The sequence below is a fragment of the Lipophrys pholis genome (assembly GCF_963383615.2).
Source record: "Lipophrys pholis genome assembly, chromosome: 1".
Classification (NCBI taxonomy): domain Eukaryota; kingdom Metazoa; phylum Chordata; class Actinopteri; order Blenniiformes; family Blenniidae; genus Lipophrys; species Lipophrys pholis.
In genome coordinates this window covers 95,032-117,319 of record NC_137635.1, presented here as the reverse complement: position 1 = coordinate 117,319, position 22,288 = coordinate 95,032, and the positions used below count along the sequence as shown (strand labels likewise).

Below are 22,288 nucleotides of genomic sequence, written 5' to 3'. Positions count from 1 at the left end.
GACTCATAGCACAAATCATTGTCTCATTTCATTTCTCTTTCCACCGCTCAGCAACAGTCTGCATGTGAGTCCTTTCATTTCTCTCCTCCCTCTTTGTGATATCGAGCTTTACATGTCTTTCTATTTAGTTTAATGTGTTGTCCCTGAATCTACATCAGTGCCCACCTCCTCACCATCATACTGTTCATATTGTGGTCTCTCTGGTGTTTAATTACCCAAATACCATGGAGCTGAAGGACCTCACCCTCCCTCTCACCTTCCCTAGGAGATCAAGAAGTTAAAAGACCTCATGAGTGCCACAGAGAAGATCCGCCGGGAGAAATGGATTGAGGAGAAAACTAAGAAGATCAAAGAGATCACAGTTAAAGGTAATGTGGGCTGAACCTCAGCTCAGAGTGGAAATCTGAGCTTAAAGTGTCTTAACTGAGGAAGGGGAAGTAATCCTCCTGATTCGATGGGAACTCCTCTTTTTTCCTCCATTCAAACCTCTGAACACTGATTACATCCTGTCACAGTGGTGTCATGCCAATGTTGGTCCATCAGTTAATGCAGTGCTTCCCAACATGGGGTCGGTGACCCCGTCCCATCAGGGTCTCAGAGGTCATGTTTGTAACTGTTTGTGGTCATTGTCAGGTTGGAATGACCAGAGAGGTGCAGTTAAGTTTCCAGACCTTCAGGGTGGTTCCTCCAGTACTTCCTGTCTACGATGAGCTTCTTCCATGAAAATTAGCAGGCAGGTGTCCTCATCTCGAAGAAAGGGCTCCTTCCTAGACCTAGACCTGAGCCCGACTTGTGGTGTCCTAAGTGTCTAGACAAGTCCAACTCAAAATAACCAGACCTCTCCCAGCCTGTTCTTAAAAACTTAAACTAATCTGGATTGTGGACATGGTTTCATTCAATCATCCTGTTTTCCGTGTTCGTCTCTCCACCATATCTACTCTTGTGACGTTATCATATTGATGTGTGTTTGTCCATACCTGTATCATCCCTGGTCCTTAGCATTGCCTCTTTTTATTTTCTGTATTCCGCTGGTACTCCCGTAGTCTTTCTCTTGCCTGGTGCACCGTGTCGCTGCTTCGTGTCGCTGCTTCGTGTCGCTGCTTCGTGACGCTGCTTCGTGACGCTGCTTCGTGTTGCTGCTTCGTGTCCGTGACGCTGCTTCGTGTCCGTGTCGCTGCTTCGTGTCGCTGCTTCGTGACGCTGCTTCGTGTCGCTGCTTCGTGTCGCTGCTTCGTGTCGCTGCTTCGTGACGCTGCTTCGTGACGCTGCTTCGTGTCCGTGACGCTGCTTCGTGTCCGTGTCGCTGCTTCGTGACGCTGCTTCGTGTCCGTGTCGCTGCTCCGTCTTTTCCCTGTCACTCGCTGCCACTCCGGTGCTCGTCCCTTCTTCCAATCCGCCACAGCTCTGGTGTCCTCAGCTGGCGTCTCCACCGTGTAGTGTCGTTCCTCCATGTCGATTGCAGCTTCTCCGGCGCTCTCATGCGTCTTTACGCCGTTGCTCCAGTATATCCGTATTTTTGTGAGCAGTGTCTGGAAACGGATTCCCTTCTCCTTTGACAGTCTTTTGATGCTCGTGTAGGTTTTCCGATTCTAGACGATTTCAGGTGGGTAGTCATGATCGAAGTAAACTTGTTTACCGCCCACCTGCATCATCTTCTGCCACGCTTTTTTTCGAATCATTTATTTTGTTTCGAACTGTAGAAAGTTGGCCACAATTGATCTGGGAGCAGCTCCCGGTCCAGGATTTTGGGTGAGAGCTCTGTTGAGCTCTTTGGATCTGGAGATCAGTTCCTTCAGGCAGCTGAAGTTCGGATCAACTCCTTTGTTTTTTTTTTTTTTTTTTTTTTTTTTTTTTTTTTTTTTTTCTTTTTGCCCTTGTCCTGTTCGGCAGCTTGGGCCAACAATATGATGTGATTGAGAGCCTTCGGAGTCAGAACAGTTTTTGGTCTTGCAACAGGGAGAGACCTGGAGTCTCCTCCTGTTGCCTTCTCCGTCAGAAGCTGGCATGGCTGCCGTACACGACCGGGGGGGAACGCACAAAGAGAGAGAGAAGAGAAGAGAGAGAAGAAAGTCGAGGGGGGAGGGGGGAGGGGGGTGGGGGGAAGGGGATAACATACAATGTCCTTGTTGTGCTACATATATTATTTGCAATAATCACACTCATCCAAATACTTTCCAACTGTTATTAGATTGAACCAGCCTGAGCAGCTCTATCTAGACAGTAAGATGATTTCCTAGATTTAACCAGCCTGAGCAGCTCTATCTAGACAGTAACGTGAAGCAGGAACATGAAATAACAAAGAGGCAACAACAAAAGAGGAACATGATTTTTAAAGTTTGAGCAAATGATGACAGACAACAAGCAACTTCAGAAGCACCTTTCGTGAGGAGTGAAAGTGTGTGTGTGTGTGTGTGCGTGTATGTGAGTGTGTGTGGCTTGTCCACTGGGTGTGGCCGGAACTGTTGTGGGGGGACCCGTGGTGACACCCCGGGGTCCGAGGCCACCGCGCCCGGACACCGCCACCCCGGCAGACAGAAGCCCCCCAGGCCCGGGGAGACCCCAGCGAACCACCCCAGAGAGCCCCGCCCCCGCCCAAAAAGCACCCGACGGAGAATGCAGAGAGGAATCCCCCCCAGGCAAGAGGGGCCCACAAGAGAAGGACAAAGGGCACAGGGCCCCAGGCCCCGACCCAAGCCGCCAAGCCGAGAAAAGGCCGGAGCAGGGCCCCCGGGCCGAGCGGGCCGAGAGCCCCCCCAACCCCGGCGGCGAGTCCCACCGCACCCCCGGGAACAGGCCCACCCACCGCCCCCCCCCAACCCGGTAAGGCAGAGACGGCCCCAGCCGCCGCGCCCCGGACCAGCCCCGCCCCCAGACCCAGGAAAGCGAAGCCCGGCGCAGGCCCCGGTCGGAGAACAGTCAACTCTACACCCCCAGGAGCCTCATAATCCACCCGCCCCATAACCCCTCCCCCCGGGTCTTGATTGGGAAACCCAACCCATGACCCACCCCGCACACCCACACACCCCCACACACACACACACACACACACACACAAACACACACACACACACACACACACACACACACGGAACGGGGGGGGGAGTGATGACTCTCGCACCCTCAGGCCGCCGGCCGGGCCCCCTCCCGGCCACCGCGGTATCCCAACCTCCACCAATCCAACAGCAAGTGGAGAAGGAGCACCGCACCCCAGCCCCCCCACAAGCGCCGCGCCCGAGGGAGCGCGCCCCCCGTACTCCAGCCGCACTCACCCCGGGCCGGGGCGGGACCCCAGCGGGAGGTGCTGGGGGGAGCCACGTCTCCCGCCCTTCCCCTGCCCTATATGTGTGTTGGATGTATGTAAGGGTGTGTTTTTGTGTTTTGAAAAGGTGGATGCGATGTGTGTGTCTATGTTTTGTAACGTTCAGCTGGAGGGAGGTTTTATCCAAGGCTTGGACCAGGTTGTTGACTGTCTCCTGGTAGCAGGTCAGTGCTGTGAAACAACAAGATCTGAATGGTCATGAGAACATCCTTCCAGTAGATCGTCTCCAGAACACCAAACAGACCCTCACCCCCCCACCCCCCACCCCCCCTCCCCAGGTCTGGAGCCAGAGATCCAGAAGCTCATCTCGAAGCACAAACAGGAGCTGAAGAAGCTGCGGACGCTTCACGAAGTGGAGCTGCTGCAGGCAGACGAGCGCGCGGCGCAGCGTTTCATCCATCAGTGTGAGGAGCTCCGGCAGCAGCTGGAGAAGGAGAAGGAGGAGCAGTGTCAGAGAGAGCGGGAGCTGGCCAAGCAGAGGTGAGACCCTGACCCTGACCCTGACCAAAACCCTGTCAGAGAGAGAGGGAGCTGGCCAAGCAGAGGTGAGACCCTGACCCTGACCCTGACCAAAACCCTGTCAGAGAGAGAGGGAGCTGGCCAAGCAGAGGTGAGACCCTGACCCTGACCCTGACCAAAACCCTGTCAGAGAGAGAGGGAGCTGGCCAAGCAGAGGTGAGACCCTGACCCTGACCCTGACCAAAACCCTGTCAGAGAGAGAGGGAGCTGGCCAAGCAGAGGTGAGACCCTGACCCTGACCCTGACCAAAACCCTGTCAGAGAGAGCGGGACCTGGCCAAGCAGAGGTGAGACCCTGACCCTGACCCTGACCAAAACCCTGTCAGAGAGAGCGGGACCTGGCCAAGCAGAGGTGAGACCCTGACCCTGACCAAAACCCTGTCAGAGAGAGAGGGACCTGGCCAAGCAGAGGTGAGACCCTGACCCTGACCCTGACCAAAACCCTGTCAGAGAGAGAGGGAGCTGGCCAAGCAGAGGTGAGACCCTGACCCTGACCCTGACCAAAACCCTGTCAGAGAGAGAGGGAGCTGGCCAAGCAGAGGTGAGACCCTGACCCTGACCTTGACTAAAACCCTGTCAGAGAGAGAGGGACCTGGCCAAGCAGAGGTGAGACCCTGACCCTGACCAAAACCCTGTCAGAGAGAGAGGGACCTGGCCAAGCAGAGGTGAGACCCTGACCCTGACCCTGACCAAAACCCTGTCAGAGAGAGCGGGAGCTGGCCAAGCAGAGGTGAGACCCTGACCCTGACCCAGACCAAAACCCTGTCAGAGAGAGAGGGAGCTGGCCAAGCAGAGGTGAGACCCTGACCCTGACCCTGACCAAAACCCTGTCAGAGAGAGCGGGAGCTGGCCAAGGAGAGGTGAGACCCTGACCCTGACCAAAACCCTGTCAGAGAGAGAGGGACCTGGCCAAGCAGAGGTGAGACCCTGACCCTGACCAAAACCCTGTCAGAGAGAGAGGGACCTGGCCAAGCAGAGGTGAGACCCTGACCCTGACCTTGACTAAAACCCTGTCAGAGAGAGAGGGACCTGGCCAAGCAGAGGTGAGACCCTGACCCTGACCAAAACCCTGTCAGAGAGAGAGGGACCTGGCCAAGCAAAGGTGAGACCCTGACCCTGACCCTGACCAAAACCCTGTCAGAGAGAGAGGGACCTGGCCAAGCAGAGGTGAGACCCTGACCCTGACCAAAACCCTGTCAGAGAGAGAGGGACCTGGCCAAGCAGAGGTGAGACCCTGACCCTGACCTTGACTAAAACCCTGTCAGAGAGAGAGGGACCTGGCCAAGCAGAGGTGAGACCCTGACCCTGACCTTGACCAAAACCCTGTCAGAGAGAGAGGGACCTGGCCAAGCAAAGGTGAGACCCTGACCCTGACCCTGACCAAAACCCTGTCAGAGAGAGAGGGAGCTGGCCAAGCAGAGGTGAGACCCTGACCCTGACCCTGACCAAAACCCTGTCAGAGAGAGCGGGAGCTGGCCAAGGAGAGGTGAGACCCTGACCCTGACCAAAACCCTGTCAGAGAGAGAGGGACCTGGCCAAGCAGAGGTGAGACCCTGACCCTGACCAAAACCCTGTCAGAGAGAGAGGGACCTGGCCAAGCAGAGGTGAGACCCTGACCCTGACCTTGACTAAAACCCTGTCAGAGAGAGAGGGACCTGGCCAAGCAGAGGTGAGACCCTGACCCTGACCAAAACCCTGTCAGAGAGAGAGGGACCTGGCCAAGCAAAGGTGAGACCCTGACCCTGACCCTGACCAAAACCCTGTCAGAGAGAGAGGGACCTGGCCAAGCAGAGGTGAGACCCTGACCCTGACCAAAACCCTGTCAGAGAGAGAGGGACCTGGCCAAGCAGAGGTGAGACCCTGACCCTGACCTTGACTAAAACCCTGTCAGAGAGAGAGGGACCTGGCCAAGCAGAGGTGAGACCCTGACCCTGACCTTGACCAAAACCCTGTCAGAGAGAGAGGGACCTGGCCAAGCAAAGGTGAGACCCTGACCCTGACCCTGACCAAAACCCTGTCAGAGAGAGAGGGACCTGGCCAAGCAGAGGTGAGACCCTGACCCTGACCAAAACCCTGTCAGAGAGAGAGGGACCTGGCTAAGCAGAGGTGAGACCCTGACCTTGACTAAAACCCTGTCAGAGAGAGAGGGACCTGGCCAAGCAGAGGTGAGACCCTGACCCTGACCAAAACCCTATCAGAGAGAGAGGGACCTGGCCAAGCAAAGGTGAGACCCTGACCCTGACCATGACCAAAACCCTGTCAGAGAGAGAGGGACCTGGCCAAGCAGAGGTGAGACCCTGACCCTGACCAAAACCCTGTCAGAGAGAGAGGGACCTGGCCAAGCAGAGGTGAGACCCTGACCCTGACCTTGACTAAAACCCTGTCAGAGAGAGAGGGACCTGGCCAAGCAGAGGTGAGACCCTGACCCTGACCATGACCAAAACCCTGTCAGAGAGAGAGGGACCTGGCCAAGCAGAGGTGAGACCCTGACACTGACCATGACCAAAACCCTGTCAGAGAGAGAGGGACCTGGCCAAGCAGAGGTGAGACCCTGACCCTGACCAAAACCCTGTCAGAGAGAGAGGGACCTGGCCAAGCAGAGGTGAGACCCTGACCCTGACCAAAACCCTGTCAGAGAGAGAGGGACCTGGCCAAGCAGAGGTGAGACCCTGACCCTGACCTTGACTAAAACCCTGTCAGAGAGAGAGGGACCTGGCCAAGCAGAGGTGAGACCCTGACCCTGACCAAAACCCTGTCAGAGAGAGAGGGACCTGGCCAAGCAAAGGTGAGACCCTGACCCTGACCCTGACCAAAACCCTGTCAGAGAGAGAGGGACCTGGCCAAGCAGAGGTGAGACCCTGACCCTGACCATGACCAAAACCCTGTCAGAGAGAGAGGGACCTGGCCAAGCAGAGGTGAGACCCTGACCCTGACCAAAACCCTGTCAGAGAGAGAGGGACCTGGCCAAGCAGAGGTGAGACCCTGACCCTGACCTTGACTAAAACCCTGTCAGAGAGAGAGGGACCTGGCCAAGCAGAGGTGAGACCCTGACCCTGACCAAAACCCTGTCAGAGAGAGAGGGACCTGGCCAAGCAAAGGTGAGACCCTGACCCTGACCCTGACCAAAACCCTGTCAGAGAGAGAGGGACCTGGCCAAGCAGAGGTGAGACCCTGACCCTGACCAAAACCCTGTCAGAGAGAGAGGGACCTGGCCAAGCAGAGGTGAGACCCTGACCCTGACCTTGACTAAAACCCTGTCAGAGAGAGAGGGACCTGGCCAAGCAGAGGTGAGACCCTGACCCTGACCAAAACCCTATCAGAGAGAGAGGGACCTGGCCAAGCAAAGGTGAGACCCTGACCCTGACCCTGACCAAAACCCTATCAGAGAGAGAGGGACCTGGCCAAGCAAAGGTGAGACCCTGACCCTGACCATGACCAAAACCCTGTCAGAGAGAGAGGGACCTGGCCAAGCAGAGGTGAGACCCTGACCCTGACCAAAACCCTGTCAGAGAGAGAGGGACCTGGCCAAGCAGAGGTGAGACCCTGACCCTGACCTTGACTAAAACCCTGTCAGAGAGAGAGGGACCTGGCCAAGCAGAGGTGAGACCCTGACCCTGACCATGACCAAAACCCTGTCAGAGAGAGAGGGACCTGGCCAAGCAGAGGTGAGACCCTGACCCTGACCATGACCAAAACCCTGTCAGAGAGAGAGGGACCTGGCCAAGCAGAGGTGAGACCCTGACCCTGACCAAGACCCTGTCAGAGAGAGAGGGACCTGGCCAAGCAGAGGTGAGACCCTGACCCTGACCAAAACCCTGTCAGAGAGAGAGGGACCTGGCCAAGCAGAGGTGAGACCCTGACCCTGACCTTGACTAAAACCCTGTCAGAGAGAGAGGGACCTGGCCAAGCAGAGGTGAGACCCTGACCCTGACCAAAACCCTGTCAGAGAGAGAGGGACCTGGCCAAGCAAAGGTGAGACCCTGACCCTGACCCTGACCAAAACCCTGTCAGAGAGAGAGGGACCTGGCCAAGCAGAGGTGAGACCCTGACCCTGACCATGACCAAAACCCTGTCAGAGAGAGAGGGACCTGGCCAAGCAGAGGTGAGACCCTGACCCTGACCAAAACCCTGTCAGAGAGAGAGGGACCTGGCCAAGCAGAGGTGAGACCCTGACCCTGACCTTGACTAAAACCCTGTCAGAGAGAGAGGGACCTGGCCAAGCAGAGGTGAGACCCTGACCCTGACCAAAACCCTGTCAGAGAGAGAGGGACCTGGCCAAGCAAAGGTGAGACCCTGACCCTGACCCTGACCAAAACCCTGTCAGAGAGAGAGGGACCTGGCCAAGCAGAGGTGAGACCCTGACCCTGACCATGACCAAAACCCTGTCAGAGAGAGAGGGACCTGGCCAAGCAGAGGTGAGACCCTGACCCTGACCAAAACCCTGTCAGAGAGAGAGGGACCTGGCCAAGCAGAGGTGAGACCCTGACCCTGACCTTGACTAAAACCCTGTCAGAGAGAGAGGGACCTGGCCAAGCAGAGGTGAGACCCTGACCCTGACCAAAACCCTGTCAGAGAGAGAGGGACCTGGCCAAGCAAAGGTGAGACCCTGACCCTGACCCTGACCAAAACCCTGTCAGAGAGAGAGGGACCTGGCCAAGCAGAGGTGAGACCCTGACCCTGACCAAAACCCTGTCAGAGAGAGAGGGACCTGGCCAAGCAGAGGTGAGACCCTGACCCTGACCTTGACTAAAACCCTGTCAGAGAGAGAGGGACCTGGCCAAGCAGAGGTGAGACCCTGACCCTGACCAAAACCCTATCAGAGAGAGAGGGACCTGGCCAAGCAAAGGTGAGACCCTGACCCTGACCCTGACCAAAACCCTATCAGAGAGAGAGGGACCTGGCCAAGCAAAGGTGAGACCCTGACCCTGACCATGACCAAAACCCTGTCAGAGAGAGAGGGACCTGGCCAAGCAGAGGTGAGACCCTGACCCTGACCAAAACCCTGTCAGAGAGAGAGGGACCTGGCCAAGCAGAGGTGAGACCCTGACCCTGACCTTGACTAAAACCCTGTCAGAGAGAGAGGGACCTGGCCAAGCAGAGGTGAGACCCTGACCCTGACCATGACCAAAACCCTGTCAGAGAGAGAGGGACCTGGCCAAGCAGAGGTGAGACCCTGACCCTGACCATGACCAAAACCCTGTCAGAGAGAGAGGGACCTGGCCAAGCAGAGGTGAGACCCTGACCCTGACCAAGACCCTGTCAGAGAGAGAGGGACCTGGCCAAGCAGAGGTGAGACCCTGACCCTGACCAAAACCCTGTCAGAGAGAGAGGGACCTGGCCAAGCAGAGGTGAGACCCTGACCCTGACCTTGACTAAAACCCTGTCAGAGAGAGAGGGACCTGGCCAAGCAGAGGTGAGACCCTGACCCTGACCAAAACCCTGTCAGAGAGAGAGGGACCTGGCCAAGCAAAGGTGAGACCCTGACCCTGACCCTGACCAAAACCCTGTCAGAGAGAGAGGGACCTGGCCAAGCAGAGGTGAGACCCTGACCCTGACCATGACCAAAACCCTGTCAGAGAGAGAGGGACCTGGCCAAGCAGAGGTGAGACCCTGACCCTGACCAAAACCCTGTCAGAGAGAGAGGGACCTGGCCAAGCAGAGGTGAGACCCTGACCCTGACCTTGACTAAAACCCTGTCAGAGAGAGAGGGACCTGGCCAAGCAGAGGTGAGACCCTGACCCTGACCAAAACCCTGTCAGAGAGAGAGGGACCTGGCCAAGCAAAGGTGAGACCCTGACCCTGACCCTGACCAAAACCCTGTCAGAGAGAGAGGGACCTGGCCAAGCAGAGGTGAGACCCTGACCCTGACCATGACCAAAACCCTGTCAGAGAGAGAGGGACCTGGCCAAGCAGAGGTGAGACCCTGACCCTGACCAAAACCCTGTCAGAGAGAGAGGGACCTGGCCAAGCAGAGGTGAGACCCTGACCCTGACCTTGACTAAAACCCTGTCAGAGAGAGAGGGACCTGGCCAAGCAGAGGTGAGACCCTGACCCTGACCAAAACCCTGTCAGAGAGAGAGGGACCTGGCCAAGCAAAGGTGAGACCCTGACCCTGACCATGACCAAAACCCTGTCAGAGAGAGAGGGACCTGGCCAAGCAGAGGTGAGACCCTGACCCTGACCAAAACCCTGTCAGAGAGAGAGGGACCTGGCCAAGCAGAGGTGAGACCCTGACCCTGACCTTGACTAAAACCCTGTCAGAGAGAGAGGGACCTGGCCAAGCAGAGGTGAGACCCTGACCCTGACCATGACCAAAACCCTGTCAGAGAGAGAGGGAGCTGGCCAAGCAGAGGTGAGACCCTGACCCTGACCAAAACCCTGTCAGAGAGAGAGGGACCTGGCCAAGCAAAGGTGAGACCCTGACCCTGACCATGACCAAAACCCTGTCAGAGAGAGAGGGACCTGGCCAAGCAGAGGTGAGACCCTGACCCTGACCAAAACCCTGTCAGAGAGAGAGGGACCTGGCCAAGCAGAGGTGAGACCCTGACCCTGACCTTGACTAAAACCCTGTCAGAGAGAGAGGGACCTGGCCAAGCAGAGGTGAGACCCTGACCCTGACCATGACCAAAACCCTGTCAGAGAGAGAGGGACCTGGCCAAGCAGAGGTGAGACCCTGACCCAACCTTCAGTAGAGACTGTGTCAGCCTCCCTGACTGATGACTGAATGATCTGCCTCCCATTCTCCTGCACGAAGCTCCAGAGGGCAGCACTCTAACAACAAACTCATCATCTGTACCAACTGTTCTTTAAAATATTGGACATTTCCTGATGATTGTATTTTTGAATGCACCAGTAAATATAATAAAAAGCAGCAAACATCAATATTACATCTGTGGATTTCTTAACATCTTCCAGCTGGCACTTTGGGCTCAACTGTTCAGTATCTTCTGTGGTTGGATGTGTATTGTTGTGTCAGATATGAGAAGCAGCTGCAGGAGGAGGAGTTGTCCCTGCAGCAGCAGAGGAGGCGTCTCTACAAGGATGTGTCCGATGAGAAGGACAGGCTGGCTCAGCTGGCTGCAAGGTGAGGTCAAAGGTCATCTGCAGGGACTATTGGACTGTGGATTGTATTGTGTGCATGTGATTAAAAGAATGAATACTAAAAACTAAAATGGTATCCTGCATCTGGTCAAGATTTGGTCCATGAAAAAAAAGCCCAGCACTGTTATTTGAGAGTTCATATTCCAAAACAGGAAGACGTCCACATCATCCTCACCAGGGTTTGCCACAGACCGCTATTCTGCAGCTCCAGTTTAAAGCACATTCCTCAGACCAAATAGATTTAAGTTACACATGTAAATTAAAAAAACAAAAGCATTTTCTCTGTTAAAAAATGTAACTCATTAGCTACAAACAGGCAGATCAGAAGTTTTGAGCATGAATTCACTCTGTGGTCACTAACGTCAGTAACATAGTGATGACTTGCTCTTAGGGAATCGTGGTTGTGTTTGAAGGTCAGCAGAGTCGAACGTCGCTCTTCATTGTGACTCTGACCCCTGACCCCTGATCCCTGACCCCTGACCCCTGACCCCTGATCCCAGCAGCTTTCTGGGCACTGTAATTAAAGTCGGCTATGAAATGTAATGATCAAAAATAGAGAAACAAGATAATCAAGAAGAAAATTAAATGCTCACAAAAGTACAGATACTTAGAGCAGGAGTCTGTAATTCTTGTACTGCAGGGTCCAGGTCTGTTCCAGCAGCAACACACCTGAACGTAATGAGGATCTTTATTGGTCTTTTTTACAAGCTTGATGATGACATCATCATCAGATTGAGGTGTGCTGAAGCCGGGAGAGCTAAAACGCGCAGGGTATCAGCCCTCGATGCCCGGGTTTGAGTACCCCTGACTTAAGGTAATTGATTACATGAATACAGTAATGTATTATATTTGTGTGACAGGCAGCGCGCTGAGCTGGAGGATCTGCGTCGGCAGCTGGAGGTGAACAGTTCTCTGGCTGGACGAGCTCTTCGAGAGGAGCTGGACAAGAGCCGGGAGGAGCAGGAGAGGAGGCACCAGGTGAGGAGAGCATCATCATCATCATCGTCATCACCACCATGACCGTCATCACTATCATCACCACCATCATGACCATCATCATCACCACCATGACCATCATTATCACCACCATGACCATCATCACTATCATCACCACCACCGTCTTCTTCATCATCGCCACCATCATGACCATCATCATCACCACCATGACCATCATTATCACCACCACCACCCTCATAACCACCACCACCACCACCATCATCGTCATCATCAACACCATCATTACCACAACCACCACCATCATCATCATCACCACCATCATCGTCATCATCACCACCATCATTACCACAACCACCACCATCATGACCATCATCACCACCATCATTACCACAACCACCACCACCATCATCATCATCACCACCGTCATCGTCATCATCACCACCATCATTACCACAACCACCACCATCATGACCATCATCACCACCATCATTACCACAACCACCACCATCATGACCATCATCACCACCATGACCATCATCACTATCATCACCACCACCGTCTTCTTCATCATCGCCACCATCATGACCATCATCATCACCACCATGACCATCATTATCACCACCACCACCCTCATAACCACCACCACCACCACCATCATCGTCATCATCAACACCATCATTACCACAACCACCACCATCATCATCATCACCACCATCATCGTCATCATCACCACCATCATTACCACAACCACCACCATCATCATCATCACCACCATCATCGTCATCATCAACACCATCATTACCACAACCACCACCATCATCATCATCACCACCGTCATCGTCATCATCACCACCATCATCACCACCGTCATCGTCATCATCACCACCATCATTACCACAACCACCACCATCATCATCATCACCACCGTCATCGTCATCACCACCACCATCATGACCATCATCACCACCATCATTACCACAACCACCACCATCATCATCATCACCACCGTCATCGTCATCATCACCACCATCATTACCACAACCACCACCATCATCATCATCACCACCATCATTACCACAACCACCACCATCATCATCATCACCACCGTCATCGTCATCATCACCACCATCATTACCACAACCACCACCATCATGACCATCATCACCACCATCATTACCACAACCACCACCATCATCATCATCACCACCATCATCGTCATCATCACCACCATCATTACCACAACCACCACCATCATCATCATCACCACCATCATCGTCATCATCAACACCATCATTACCACAACCACCACCATCATCATCATCACCACCGTCATCGTCATCATCACCACCATCATCACCACCGTCATCGTCATCATCACCACCATCATTACCACAACCACCACCATCATCATCATCACCACCGTCATCGTCATCACCACCACCATCATGACCATCATCACCACCATCATTACCACAACCACCACCATCATCATCATCACCACCGTCATCGTCATCATCACCACCATCATTACCACAACCACCACCATCATCATCATCACCACCATCATTACCACAACCACCACCATCATCATCATCACCACCGTCATCGTCATCATCACCACCATCATTACCACAACCACCACCATCATGACCATCATCACCACCATCATTACCACAACCACCACCATCATCATCATCACCACCGTCATCGTCATCATCACCACCATCATTACCACAACCACCACCATCATCATCATCACCACCGTCATCGTCATCATCACCACCATCATTACCACAACCACCACCATCATGACCATCATCACCACCATCATTACCACAACCACCACCATCATGACCATCATCACTATCATCACCATCATTATTTATTTATTTTGATGCTTTTATGTTTCCTGTACCACAACATGGGCCAGAGAGAAAGGGCATTTGGAAACTCTGTACGTCCTGTACATATCGTAGTATCGATAATACATTTTACTTTGACTTTTGAATCATCATCAGTGTGTGTGTGTGTGTGTGTGTGTGTGTGTGTGTGTGTGTGTGTGTGTGTGTGTGTGTGTGTGTGTGTGTGTGTGTGTGTGTGTGTGTGTGTGTGTGTGTGTGTGTGTGTGTGTGTGTGCAGGTGGAAATGAAGGCGTTACAGGAGCGGCTGGACATTGAAAAACAGACATGGGAAGAAACCTACAAGAAGAAAGAGGTTTTTTTATTTTTAAATCTGCAAACTCTGACTGGACTTTGATTTCTTTCCTAATCTTTACCAAATAATGCTGAAAAACATTTACGATAATAAAACCACTTTCGCTCTTTGTCTCTTCCTGTAAAACTGTGTCAAATGTGTGAAGACTCATCCTGGACTGGAGGGCGTGTCTTGGGGGTCTGTACCTGCAGGAAGGGAAGAGAGGACAGAAACCATCTGACTGGGGGGGGGGGGGGGGCTGTACCTGCAGGAAGGGGAGAGAGGACAGAAACCATCTGACTGGGGGGGGGGGGTCTGTACCTGCAGGAAGGGGAGAGAGGACAGAAACCATCTGACTGGGCGGGGGCTGTACCTGCAGGAAGGGGAGAGAGGACAGAAACCATCTGACTGGGGGGGGGGGGTCTGTACCTGCAGGAAGGGGAGAGAGGACAGAAACCATCTGACTGGGCGGGGGCTGTACCTGCAGGAAGGGGAGAGAGGACAGAAACCATCTGACTGGGGGGGGGGGGGCTGTACCTGCAGGAAGGGGAGAGAGGACAGAAACCATCTGACTGGGGGGGGGGGGGGCTGTACCTGCAGGAAGGGGAGAGAGGACAGAAACCATCTGACTGGGGGGGGGGGGCTGTACCTGCAGGAAGGGGAGAGAGGACAGAAACCATCTGACTGGGGGGGGGGGGGGCTGTACCTGCAGGAAGGGGAGAGAGGACAGAAACCATCTGACTGGGGGGGGGCTGTACCTGCAGGAAGGGGAGAGAGGACAGAAACCATCTGACTGGGGGGGGGGGCTGTACCTGCAGGAAGGGGAGAGAGGACAGAAACCATCTGACTGGGGGGGGGGGGGGCTGTACCTGCAGGAAGGGGAGAGAGGACAGAAACCATCTGACTGGGGGGGGGCTGTACCTGCAGGAAGGGGAGAGAGGACAGAAACCATCTGACTGGGGGGGGGCTGTACCTGCAGGAAGGGGAGAGAGGACAGAAACCATCTGACTGGGGGGGGGGGGGGTCTGTACCTGCAGGAAGGGGAGAGAGGACAGAAACCATCTGACTGGGGGGGGGCTGTACCTGCAGGAAGGGGAGGGGAAAGAGAACATTCAGGGAGATCAGGACGTTCATGACATGTGACAGTGAAATCGACTAAACCTTCAGCAGTTGAACTAGAAAGGTTCCAGGGTGACCCGACATGTCGGACTTGTGTGCAGAAACCTGACCAAGGAGCTTTAAACTGATTTGTTGGTTTCCAGCTCTCCGCCCTCTCTTCATGTAGAACTTTGGTAAAACCTCATACCAGCTCCTCCTCTATAATGACAAACATCTAAATGTGTAGGACAACACCTACCGTTGTTAATGCGGACGGTTTGAACAGGAAGTTAGAAAAGCATGTGGCCTGACGGGATGTGTGTTTGTAGGAAGCATGGCTGCTGAGCCGCGAGCGTGAGCTGAAAGATGAACTGCGGCGAAAACGCGACAAAGAAATCGAGCTCGCCATCTGGGCCCTGGAGGAGGAGACCAGCAAGGATAAAGAGGAGCATGAGAGGGCGTCAGAAAGCAGGTGAGCAAGATGGAAGAGGCTGCAGCAGCACGCAGGACCACCACTAACCCGAACCCAGACGTTCTCACTGCTGCAGACATTCAGAACAAAACCATTCATAGTCACTGATTTGTTTCTATTCGGACCACAATTGCAACTCAAATGTTCAGTTTTATGTTCAAATCCCCAGTAACAACATGGTCGTCTCAAAGCACTTTTAAAGAGAAGTTGTCTTGACTCTGGAATAGAATAAAGGTGCAGCACAGTCAGAATAGTGGTGAGAAAAATAGTAGAGGGACTCCATTGAAATAATGGATCTAATTAAACGGGGGTTTGTTGAAACTTTATTGAAAGTGAAACTTTACAGCGACATGCTCTCATCTATATCCTCGTCACATTGGTTAGCTGCTACTGTTTTGAGCTTGTTTCCACACTGGTGCTCTGCTGCACGGCGATGATCCATCTGTCAGGACCTTCAAGGAACTTTCATGTACTGAACATGGCTAAAGATCAGTGAAGCTTTTATCAAGCCTTCTCTGTTCTTGTAGGATTTCTTTAAAGAAGCAGATTCATGAAGCAAAACAAGTGAAATAAACTGCCAACATACAGACACAGGAAGTTGATCTTGAACAAGCCTCTGATTCATGTGTGTGATTTTACAGGAGTGAGGCCTCGGGTGAATCGCCTCACATTTATTCCTCCAGTCCAAACAAGCATTCAGTTTTTGTGCTCCTCACCTTTTCTGCAAACTTGTTGATCCCTCATGTCTGCAGATCTGAATTCAGGGTTTATCATTAACTTTATAACTTGCAAAGGCTTTTCAACACTTTATTGAATAACTGCTTTATTCTTTAATATTGAATACATGATATAATCTGCATGTTAGAGGAGGAAGAAGCTCTATAATCTGGATCCCACTCTATCAAACAGTCATTGTAGTTGTGTCCTTGGGCAAGGCACTTTACCCACATTGCCTCGTATGAATGGGTATGAATGGTGCATGAATGTTGGTGGTGGTCGGCGCAAAATGGCAGCCAGGCCTCCGTCAGCAGCCCCAGGGCAGCTGTGGCTACAACATAGCTTAGCATCACTGGTGGGACTGGTATGAATGAATCATGGTCTCTGGACGCGCTTTGAGTCAGTGCGAGAAAAGCGCTATATAAATCCAAGCCATTATTATTATTATTATTATTATTATTATTATTATTATGTTAGAAGAGGAAGAAGCTCTATAGTCTGGATGTTCTCTCTTCTTGAAAGAAGCATATTTGTAAATCTAATGACCATCTGAGATAAGCTCCTACCATCCTCACAGCTTAGAAAAGGAAGCGACTTGCGATGTAAAAATGTTAATGTGACCTCTTTTAAATCTCTTTTAAAAATCCACTTTTATAGACTCACTTTTAATTGAAGCCTCCATTTTTAATAAAATGTTGCCCTTTTATCTTTTTACATGCTCTTTCTCTAGGCCACATACACCGGTGGTGTTTTGTCGGCAATAATAATTTTTGTCTATAATTTTCCCGTCTTTTTGATGACCACTTGTCCGTCTCTTTGATAACTCGTCTCCTCTGTCTCGCCTGACTTTTTGTTTGTGTTTTTGCTGTGAAGCACTTTGTGCAACATGTGTTCTGAAAAGTGCTATATAAAAAAAGTTATTATTATTACTGATGCTGATGTCCAATAATTTGCTGTGAAACAGGCTATTGTAACTTACTGTCAGGTTTAAGCTACGGACATTTATTAAATCTGCAAGAAAGGAGAAGAAGACAACAAGAAATGAGCTTTGTTTACTCGCGAGGAGAAATGATTAGGAGTGTACCCAAGTACACCTCCTATCCACTCTGCTCCCAGATCATTTCTCCTGCGTTTTTATTCCATTTAACAAAGGGGAGGGTTTACAGGATACACATCATAGAAACAAACATTCTGTGAGTTTTAACAGTTTTATCAACTATGAGTACAATCAAAGGACATCCCCTGCCATGGGACGTCGAGAAGGCAGCTGTGTGGATAACATGGCTCATCCTGCTTATCAGCCTCGGTCAGGTTGACCTGCTCAGAACATATGATTAGTGAGCAGCGCGCGCCTCAGCGGCGCTGCTAAGAAAGAACACAAGGAATAAAACTGAACTTGAACATGAATATAATTAAGCACGGATATGGCAACTATATATAAAATTACTCTAACACTTACGGTGGGACATGTTGCATGTCGCTGTTGGGAGGACTGAATAAGTTCTGGAATAATGAAGCTCCTCCTCATTAAACAGGAGATTAGTCAAACAGTAAATGTGGAAAACAATATCTGATGCTAAAACCTTACATGTGGTAAAGGTGGGATGGAACAACAGCAGCTCTGAAAGTGTTCAACAACAAACAAGTTAACCAAAGCTACTCACCAGTTCCTTGGAAAGTCGTCATGTTCTATGTCATGCTCTATTTCCAATGGTTGGAACCAATGTGACCCCGGTGAGGACCCTATGTTTGCAGGATGAAGCGTGTGAGGGAGAAGTACGAGGCGGAGCTGAGGGAGCTGGAGTGCTCTGAGAGGACGGCCGTGGAGAAACATCAGGAGCTGAGGAGGCAGCAGATGGAGATGGAGGGAGAGCTGCTAAGACTTCAGGCCGCACTCCGACAGAAGGAGCAGGAGATGGCGGACATCTCGCAGGTGAAAAAGAAACCTCAGACACATTAACAACTTCAGATTTCAGACAGCTTCTCTTTGACACCTTACCAACGTCCTCCATTTGTCATTCAGGCCAGAGACAAGCTGGCAGACGAGCGCCGCGGCCTGGCCGAGGTGATCAGGCAGGAGTTTGCAGATCGGCTGGTGACGACTGAGGAGGAGAACCGCCGGCTGAAGGTGGAGGTGTCGGAGGTGCGAGCCAGGCTGAGGCTGGAGGTGGAGAGGCTGAGCCGGGAGAAGGAGGAGGAGCTGGCTGAAGTCCACCAAAGGTGAGAGCATCAAGGAGATCTGAAAAACGTCCCACCATCTGGTTCCGCACTAACAGTCACACACACTCGGTTTCACGCCTACATTTAGGGTGCGTCCATACCAGCCCTGCTTGGTCCGGACCAGAGTTTGTTTCAGAGAAAGTTTGCTTCGTTTGGGCCAGTGTGAAAGCTCCCCGGACTCTTTTCTGGATCAAACAAGTCAACCCTGGTCCACTTGAAAATGTGGGTCTGTGAACTATGGTCCAGATCATGGCCAGTGTGAACACGTCAGGGATGGTCAGCATACTTTCCAGAAGATGTGAGAAGACGTGACGTAGAGCGCCGGGTATTCTGGGTAGTAAATAAACAAGGCTAACAGCGTATATCTGAAGAAGCAGACACGAAAAGAAAACGTTGCAAAATATCTTAATGTCAGGTGTAAACACGTTAAAGTCGGGTGTGATCATGTTAACATTAAATGTAAACACGTTAACATTAAATGTAAACACGTTAACGTCAGGTGTGATCATGTTAACATTAAATGTAAACACGTTAACGTCAGGTGTGATCATGTTAACATTAAATGTAAACACGTTAACGTTAAATGTAAACACGTTAACGTCAGGTGTGATCATGTTAACATTAAATGTAAACACGTTAACATTAAATGTAAACACCCTCCTCATCCACGTCCCGTTGTCTGTTTTCCAGAGTGAAGTCTGCCATCTTGAAGAAGGAGGAGATCGTAAGCACCCTGCAGAAGCAGTACCAGGTGACCCCCCCAACCCCCCACCCTGCAGAGTGAGACAGACTGATTACGGACAGCTCTTGTAAACACACATCTGTCCTCTGATAGGCTGCTGTGAAGAGGGCGGACCACCTGGAGGCCTTGTGGGAGCAGCAGAAGAAGCAGCTGCTGGAGAAGTGACGATGCAGACCCCCCCCTCCTCAGTTCCTCTCGCCTCCCCCGTCTGCTGAGGAGTTTTGTATTTTTTTCTCCTCCAGCAAGACTGAACCTGTGAAACTTCAGGTGGTTGAACAAGTGACTGAACCCTGTCCTACCTCATTTAAAAGGTCCTGAGCAGAACGATGCACGGTCCCCCAGGCGTGAAGGAACGTGTTGTAGGAACGTCTAAATGTCAGGCCAGACGTCTCTCTGTTTCAGTTGTTGGGAGGAATTGTACCCTTCTTCTGCCTCCGCTGCAGCCGTCAGCAGCAGGAATGTTCACCCACAGAGCTGCCACACAGTGTAACACTTCCAGATGTTCAGACGTGGGGGGACTCTGTGGGGGGGTTCTGTTCTGAACTCTGGCGCCTGCAGCTAGGACCTGAAGCATGAGCTCTTATTCAGCCTGAAACAAGTCGCTCTCTTGCTGTGTCGAGTCATGCCCCGCCTGCAGGCTCACACTAATTACAATACGCACCCCCCCCCCCCCCCCCCCCCCCCCCCCCACCAACCCCCCCACACTTCCACCCACCCCGTGCCACCAGCTCTGATCAGATGTTTCATGGGCTTTCAGCCAGAATCACCACTGCCGCTTGCTCCAGGCCAAATTTAGAAAGCATGAGGTGCGTCTGTTGGAAGAGAGAATGAAATGAGCAGAGGACTGGAAGGAAGAGGAGAAAGAGAAATGGAACGAGCAGAGGACTGGAAGGAAGAGGAGAAAGAGAAATGGAACGTTGAGGTCAGATGATTGCAGAGTTGCTCTGGAGGTTTGTGAATGTCGGGAAGAAAAGGAAGAGGGAGGAGAGGGGGAATGTTGGAAGGATTAGAGAAGCTGAGCCGAGACAGAGCGGGGCAGACGCTGGTTCTGAGGGGCAGACGCTGGTTCTGAGGGGCAGACGCTGGTTCTGAGGGGCAGACGCTGGCTCTGAGGGGCAGACGCTGGCTCTGAGGGGCAGACGCTGGCTCTGAGGGGCAGACGCTGGTTCTGAGGGGCAGACGCTGGCTCTGAGGGGCAGACGCTGGCTCTGAGGGGCAGACGCTGGCTCTGAGGGGCAGACGCTGGCTCTGAGGGGCAGACGCTGGCTCTGAGGGGCAGACGCTGGCTCTGAGGGGCAGACGCTGGCTCTGAGGGGCAGACGCTGGCTCTGAGGGGCAACAGACATGTGACCACAGGATGTTCAAAGCCACACTAAACTGCACTGCAGCACTGCTGTGTGATGCCACTTCCTCCCTGCACTGCTCAGTACCTCAGTACCGTCAGCAGGAAGTCTTCGCCTTGTTTCCTTCTCTTTTTGGTGACAAATGACTGAATCCATTTTAAACATTAATTTTTCTAAATTATTGCTCAGATACTGCTTTAACAAAGTTATGTTTATCAGAACTGAAAAAATTCCATTCTGCAGTTATTTTAGATCAAACTGTTGTGATCCGTCTTTGTTTAGCTCGTAGTTCCACTTCACTGCTCCAGGAATGATTGATTTGTTGAGATAAATAGTTCTGTTATCTCCACTGGATTCACCTGCTTCACATTCAGGACCAATAAAAAGTTTGATCTTCTGAATTCAGCAGACGGAGGTTAAAATCTCATTTTAATTGAATGAACCACAACAATGAAACATCATTTTTCTCTCCTCGTTCACCTTTAAATCTTGTGGTCTGACGCTGATTTCAGAACTTTTAAGGTTATTTAAGGTGGATTAAAGGTGCAGTAAGTCAACTTTGAGCAGCACCACCTTTGAGCTTTAGGTGGCAGTAGTGAGTGACCCAGTTTTATCTTGTAGTGTTTTATTGAGTAATCACTATGATCTGCAGCCTCTGTTGTGTTTTATGATCTAATCTGCTGAACAGACGCTGGTTAGCAACAATAAAACCACTTTTCTTTTCTCCGTTTTTGTTAAAAGATTTTAAACTAAACTAAAGAGCACAAAGTACCTGAAATATCTCCTCAAGCTCATTTGGCCACACGTTAACAACTGTCTGTTTTCCGTCATCCAAAAACCAAACAAGCGTCAGACTTCAGCTCAATTAGTTTCAGTTACATTAGATTACATTACATTAGATTACATTACAGAAGATTACATTACATAAGATGAGATAAACCTTTATTAGTCCCAGAAGTGAGAAATGAAGCTGGAAGCTCAGCACTAAGAAGTCACTCTGAACTTGTTCCTGTGGTGCTCTATAGATACAAACCTCCACCCCCCCCCCCCCCCACCCCCTGGACACAGTATGGCTTTGTGGATTACATTTCAGTCAGAGCAGTCCATAGCTTGAGCTGGGGGGGGGGGGGGGACAAGAGAAACTGAACCCTGAGGTAAGGTATTGAGGACCAGTGCCATGTGAGAACCCCTCACGGTCACTAAATACTTCTTCTTCTTCCTCTATTTCTATCTAGTCCTGCAGCAGGAAACACTGAAGCACTCCAGCAGTTTTTGTCCCAGTGAGACAAACTGCCATTTTTAGATGTGTGAAGAGAGCAGGTGAGGTTTTCTCTCACATGGAACTCGTCCAAGCAAAAGGAAGCCAAAGAGCCCGTCTAACTCTTCCTCTGCATTGACAGTAAAGAACAAAGAGCTTTGTTCCACCTTTGATTGACGGTGTAATTTCTCAAACAAACTTCAGAGCAGAGGATGTGGATCTTTGTTAGAACCAGGGAGTTTAGCGGGTCAACCAGTAACTCTGTGAAATAGTTTTTAGCTCCAGATATTTATATTTTTCCTGTAAAGGGGCTTCTAGAACTGACTGGGATTTTCATGAGCTAATTTTGC

General features: G+C 51.8%; 1 protein-coding gene and 1 long non-coding RNA gene across 2 annotated transcripts in view; one reads left to right on the top strand and one right to left on the bottom strand.

Moving 5' to 3' along the window:
• cep131 (centrosomal protein 131) overlaps window positions 1–19,641 on the top strand; it is a 42,612-nt gene extending 22,971 nt beyond the window's left edge. The window contains exons 20-29 of the mRNA XM_080475099.1: window positions 266–368; window positions 3,598–3,799; window positions 10,814–10,921; window positions 11,799–11,916; window positions 14,035–14,109; window positions 15,516–15,658; window positions 18,131–18,308; window positions 18,399–18,595; window positions 19,286–19,346; window positions 19,431–19,641. Of these exons, the coding sequence (XP_080331225.1) occupies window positions 266–368; window positions 3,598–3,799; window positions 10,814–10,921; window positions 11,799–11,916; window positions 14,035–14,109; window positions 15,516–15,658; window positions 18,131–18,308; window positions 18,399–18,595; window positions 19,286–19,346; window positions 19,431–19,502 (1,257 nt within the window). The 3' untranslated portion in view covers window positions 19,503–19,641. The remainder of the gene's footprint in view (window positions 1–265; window positions 369–3,597; window positions 3,800–10,813; window positions 10,922–11,798; window positions 11,917–14,034; window positions 14,110–15,515; window positions 15,659–18,130; window positions 18,309–18,398; window positions 18,596–19,285; window positions 19,347–19,430) is intronic.
• LOC308116748 lies at window positions 17,426–19,951 on the bottom strand. The gene is made up of 3 exons (XR_013935785.1): window positions 19,637–19,951; window positions 18,375–18,925; window positions 17,426–18,215 (listed from the first exon to the last, which is right to left on the bottom strand). It is a non-coding gene; the product is annotated as an uncharacterized lncRNA (long non-coding RNA).
• Between the last annotated feature and the right edge of the window lie 2,337 nt (window positions 19,952–22,288).